Genomic DNA, 4,824 nt, shown 5'->3' on the forward strand with positions numbered 1-4,824 from the left:
GGCTCCCCAGGTCCCCCCCGCCCCCAAGCGCAGCCCCGCGGGTACCCCGGCCCTGCAGCCTCGCCGGTGACCCTGTCCCGCGGCTGTCCCACGTCCGCACCCTGTCCCACAGGCCCCTGCCCTGTCCCGCTGCCTGCGCACCTGCCTGGAGAAATGCAGCGTTATTTTGGGTTTCCAGCCCTCTCCTGCCTGGCTCAGGCGCTGGCCTCCCCTGGAGCTGCCCTCCCTGGCTGCTGGAGGAGCCCTGGGGCCGGCAGCAGGCACAGGGGAGGGCAGTTTAGGGGTGTCAGCTTGGTTTTCAGCCTGAAACGCAGCTCTGAGGGTGACTAAAGCCACCCAGGGTGGAAACTTTCCCTGTGCTGCCTCCACATGCCTCGGTAATAAAGTGGCTTCTCCCTCCTGCCCATTGTGCAGGAGCCCCTGCTCGGTTCCCAGGGACAGGGGCTTTCTTGCAGGTTATTTTCCAGGTTTCCACTTTGCGTATGCCAGCAAATGTCCCTGAAGTCTGTAGTGACCCAATGCCCACCTTCCTATGAAGCAGGGGAAGAACCGGGCCAGCACTGGGCCTGGGAAGGGAGGCTGGAGGGAGTGCAGGGATGGCTGTAGAGAGAACTAGAGAAAAAACAGGGAATGGGGGGGAAGAGGGCAGAGCCGATGCCCCTTGAGGAGATCACCCAGGTTAACACTGTTACCTGACTCCCTGCTCTTGCGCTTAGAGGTAAATTAGCCTGAGGGATTTGTGCTGTAGGATATGGGTGACGTCAGGATCTTGACTGGATTTAACAGGAAGTACAAGGGGTTTTCCTCTGTATGTGACAAGTGTCCGATATACCCTCCCTGTCCGGGAGGTGTGAACCACGTCGGCAGGGTGTGCTACACCCTGCCCAGCCTGTTCCTCTCTGGATGTCGTCCTGGCACTGGTCGGGCCAAGCGCAGGGAGTGCCCAGAGGCAGTGCTGACGTGACAGTGTCCAAGTCCTGCCTGCCCCTTCCCTCTCAGGGGCCCTGGCTGTGGTGCCCACCTCAGCCCAATTACACAGCGCTCTCCACTGAAGGGCCTTTTGTTCCCCAGGGGACCATGGCAGAGAAGATCCTGGTGACCGGTGGAGCTGGCTACATTGGCAGTCACTGTGTGCTGGAGCTGGTGGAGGCTGGCTACGTCCCCGTGGTCATAGACAACTTTCATAATGCCATCCGAGGTACGGAGAGCCTTCATCCCTTCCCATGCAAGCCCCTCTCAGCCTGTGCTGGGACCTCCAGCTATCCCAGTGCCTCACTCTCTTCCATCTCGCCAGGGGCAGACACACTCCCCGAGAGCCTCCGGCGTGTAGAGCAGATCGTGCACCAGCCCATCCTCTTCCAGGAGCTGGATATCACCAATGAGGCAGCGCTGCAGGAGCTCTTCAGTAAGGTGAGAGCAAGAGCTGCAGTGACCCAAGGTGGCCTCATGGCCTCTAAGGGGTGAGACTGGTTTGTGCTGGGGGTGGGAGCCAGGAGGGAGATATGGACTGGGCAGGGGCTGAGCGGGGAGGACAGCGCTGAGGAAATGCTTTGACCAGCAGATGTTCCTGTGGGGCATGGACACCCACACAGGCGGGCTGAGTGAAACTCCTGGGGAGACTTCTGACTGGTTTCTGCCTGGAGCTTCTATCTCCTATTGCTGTGGCACTAGTGCCAAGCTCTTTCTCCCTCTGCAGCACCATTTCTCAGCCGTGATGCACTTTGCGGGGCTGAAAGCAGTGGGGGAGTCTGTGCAGAAGCCCCTGGAGTACTACAGGGTGAACCTCACCGGGACCATCCGGCTGCTGGAGGTGAGCAGAACCAGCAGGCCACATGTGGTGCTCGGGGCTGCACGGGTGCTGGGTGACTGGTGCTGGGTGCGATCTGCTCTGAGGTGGCCGTGCTGGCCAGCAGCCTGGTCCCTGCAGTGGTCCCCATGCCCAGGCCCTGTCCCAGGGGTGTAACAGTGCCTGCATGGTGGGAGCTGCTCCCTGTGGAGGGCATGGAGCTCGCTGGCTTAGTGGTGGCTGGTCCCTGCTCCCCAGACCATGAAAGCCCACGGCGTGAGGAACATTGTGTTCAGCAGCTCTGCCACCGTTTATGGAGACCCCAAGTACCTCCCCCTGGATGAGAATCACCCGGTCGGAGGCTGCACCAACCCCTATGGCAAATCCAAGTACTTCATCGAGGAGATGATTCGCGATCTCTGCAAAGCAGAGAAGGTGAGGAGCTACCCCAAGGTGCGCAGAGCTGGGAACTGAGGTCTTTTGCCACTGGAGCGTGCTGGGGTGTCCGGGCAGCACCGCATGGCACTACACCCTCCCCATGCAGCCACATCTGTGTGTCTCCCCAGGACTGGAACGCTGTTCTCCTGCGCTACTTCAATCCCATCGGTGCCCATGTGTCGGGCATGATTGGAGAAGATCCTCAGGGGATCCCGAACAACCTCATGCCCTACGTGGCACAGGTACTGACCCGCTGCAGCATTTGAGAACCCCGGGCTCGCAGTGCCTGTGTGAGGCACAGGCTGACAGGGGTCTCATGGGCTTGTCCCTCTGTGCAGGTGGCAGTGGGGCGCCGGGAATTCCTCAGCGTGTTCGGGAATGACTACAAGACAGATGATGGAACGGGTGTGTTACAGAACGGGTGGAGCAGAGATACCCCGTCCCCCCGGGGCAGCCACCACAGCTCCCTAGCACAGCCGCACCCTGGGTAGGAAGGATTTGTGCTCACTCTCTTTGTCCCTGCAGGTGTCAGGGATTACATCCACGTCGTGGATTTGGCCAAGGGCCATATCGCTGCTTTGAAGAAGCTCAAGGAGAACTGCGGCTGCAAGGTATCAGGAAGGCTGTTGTCTGGGGTGCAGTCAGCCCTGCTGGGGCTACGGGACTGGGCCAGGGCTGGGCTCTCAGCCCAAGGGGAGCTAAAGAGGGCTTGGCCCTTCTCCCCTTGTGAAAGAAACTGACCCATGTCCCTTATCCTCCTCCCAGATCTACAATCTGGGCACAGGCACTGGCTACTCCGTCTTGCAGATGGTCCGGGCCATGGAGAAAGCCTCGGGGAGGGAGGTAAGGTCTGACCCGCAGCCTGTAGAGCCACAGGCACAGAGCCAGCTGCTCCCACAGCCCCCCCCGCCTTGCCCCCCCCAAGCTGTCACTGCTGTGGCAGCCCTTGTGCCTGTGTCCATGGCAGCCGCTGGCACTGCTCCTGGGCCTTGGATGAGTCCCATCAGCTGAGAGCCAGGAGCCCCCAGACGCCACAGTGCTGCTTTCCCTGCAGATCAAGTACAAGATCACAGGCCGGCGGGAGGGAGACGTGGCCTCCTGCTACGCCAACCCGGCGCTGGCCGAGCGTGAGCTGGGCTGGAAAGCTGCCTTTGGCCTGGACAAGATGTGTAAGAGCATCCCCCTCCCCAGCACGCCGTGTGTCGCAGGCTGCCCCTCTCCTGGCCCACCCCTCACTGCTGCTTTCTCCCTCCTGCAGGTGAGGACCTGTGGCGGTGGCAGCTGCAGAATCCCACCGGCTTCAGCAAGAACTGAGCTGTGGCCTGAGGGCTTACCTGGCTGCCAGGGGTGGCTCGGGGCCAGCCCCCCCTGCCTCCCAGCGAGGCTGTGGTCATCCTGGGTGCAGTTCCAGCTCCCCCTCCTGCTTCTTGCATGGGGCAGGAAGGCAGGAGCATCCCCAGCCTCTCCCTTCCTCATCCCCATCCTCATCCTCCCCCGGTCCTTTGCATCTCACAGAGCAGAAACACAAGGAAGAACAGAGCCAGGGCCTGGCTTTGGCACCTGGGGCACAAAATCCCCTCATGGCATGTAGAGGTGCCAGCCCCAGCAGGGAGAAGGTGCTTGGCTGGGTCCTGTGGCCACTGTGGGAGCTGCTGCTCCTGGGCTCTCCCTGTGCCCTGGGAGGTGGCCGCATCCAGCGCTCAAACGTGTGATTGAGCCCAAACTGCAGAGGAAACTGCCTGCTCCCTGCTGTGCCCGGCCCCCAGCCCGCCCAGCTCAGGGAGCAGAGGGGGTCCCAGTCTCAGAGGATGGGGGAAGGATGGGGCACCCACTGTCCCCTGCCCTGGGGACAGAGAGGGCTGCTCAGCCCCAACCTCATGGCCCCAGGAACCCCCAGGCCAGGGTGCCACGTCTTCCACTCCCACAGGGACCAGTCACAGCCTAAGGCTCATGTCCCCTCAGCCCAGCTCCCTGGGCAAAAGACCTGACGGCTGCCCCCCACACCTTCTCCCCAGCCCCCCCAGTATGGTTTTGGGGACCAAGCCTCATGTCCCACGTGCTCCTGCCCATGGCTGTGCTCCAGCCTCGCCTGGCTGCACGCAGCACCCCCGCTGCCGTTAGATACGGCTGGTGCCTGGTTTTGCTTCCCCGTGGCCTGAGGCAGCCGCTTCCGAAATCACATTGCCAAAGGCTGCCCAGGAGAAGGCTCTGCTCAGCTGTCAAATACTGGTCCTATTTATTACTGGCAGCTGTACCGGCTTCGTTAGGCACTGCTGACGCAGTCAGCCCAGTTTGCTGTCAGTTGGATTAATAACTTATGCTACTAAATTATGAATCGAGCTTTTGATTTGTTTTTAAATAAACTTTCTTACTTTCTAAGTGGCAGCTCTGTTCTGCTTCCCCTCAGCCGGAGCTGCTGCCCCCAGAAACTGCACCCTGGGGCCTCGTGCTAATCCGCTCTCCCCGAACCTCCGTTACAGAGGTGCTGACGGCGCTTCCTGCCCGGCCACGAATGACGCCAGCTCGGCTCTGGGAGAGGTTTACAATTTATTTAACCTTGTATCTGACTCTGTGGAACACACGCACAAAAAAACCCCAAA

General features: G+C 60.9%; 1 protein-coding gene across 1 annotated transcript; it reads left to right on the top strand.

Annotated features, from left to right (window-relative positions):
* Nucleotides 1–1,077: 1,077 nt before the first annotated feature.
* GALE (UDP-galactose-4-epimerase) lies at nucleotides 1,078–3,538 on the top strand. Its single transcript, XM_009882214.1, has 10 exons — nucleotides 1,078–1,198; nucleotides 1,295–1,410; nucleotides 1,697–1,810; nucleotides 2,045–2,221; nucleotides 2,353–2,466; nucleotides 2,563–2,629; nucleotides 2,750–2,835; nucleotides 2,990–3,067; nucleotides 3,279–3,393; nucleotides 3,483–3,538. The coding sequence occupies exons 1-10, from the start codon at nucleotides 1,078–1,080 to the stop codon at nucleotides 3,536–3,538; spliced, it is 1,044 nt and encodes a 347-aa protein (XP_009880516.1).
* The last annotated feature ends 1,286 nt before the right edge of the window (nucleotides 3,539–4,824 follow it).

Source organism: Charadrius vociferus, unplaced genomic scaffold (genome assembly GCF_000708025.1).
Source record: "Charadrius vociferus isolate BGI_N301 unplaced genomic scaffold, ASM70802v2 scaffold613, whole genome shotgun sequence".
Taxonomy (NCBI): Eukaryota; Metazoa; Chordata; class Aves; order Charadriiformes; family Charadriidae; genus Charadrius; species Charadrius vociferus.

What these genes read in the sequence shown, in the direction of transcription:
- GALE (XM_009882214.1), top strand. Translation starts at nt 1,078, where the DNA reads ATGGCAGAGAAGATCCTGGTGACCGGTGGAGCTGGCTACATTGGCAGT. An exon ending in AGGAGAACTGCGGCTGCAAG is followed by an intron (nt 2,836 to 2,989) that starts GTATCAGGAAGG and finishes TCCTCCTCCCAG; the next exon opens with ATCTACAATCTGGGCACAGG. An exon ending in AGAAAGCCTCGGGGAGGGAG is followed by an intron (nt 3,068 to 3,278) that starts GTAAGGTCTGAC and finishes CTTTCCCTGCAG; the next exon opens with ATCAAGTACAAGATCACAGG.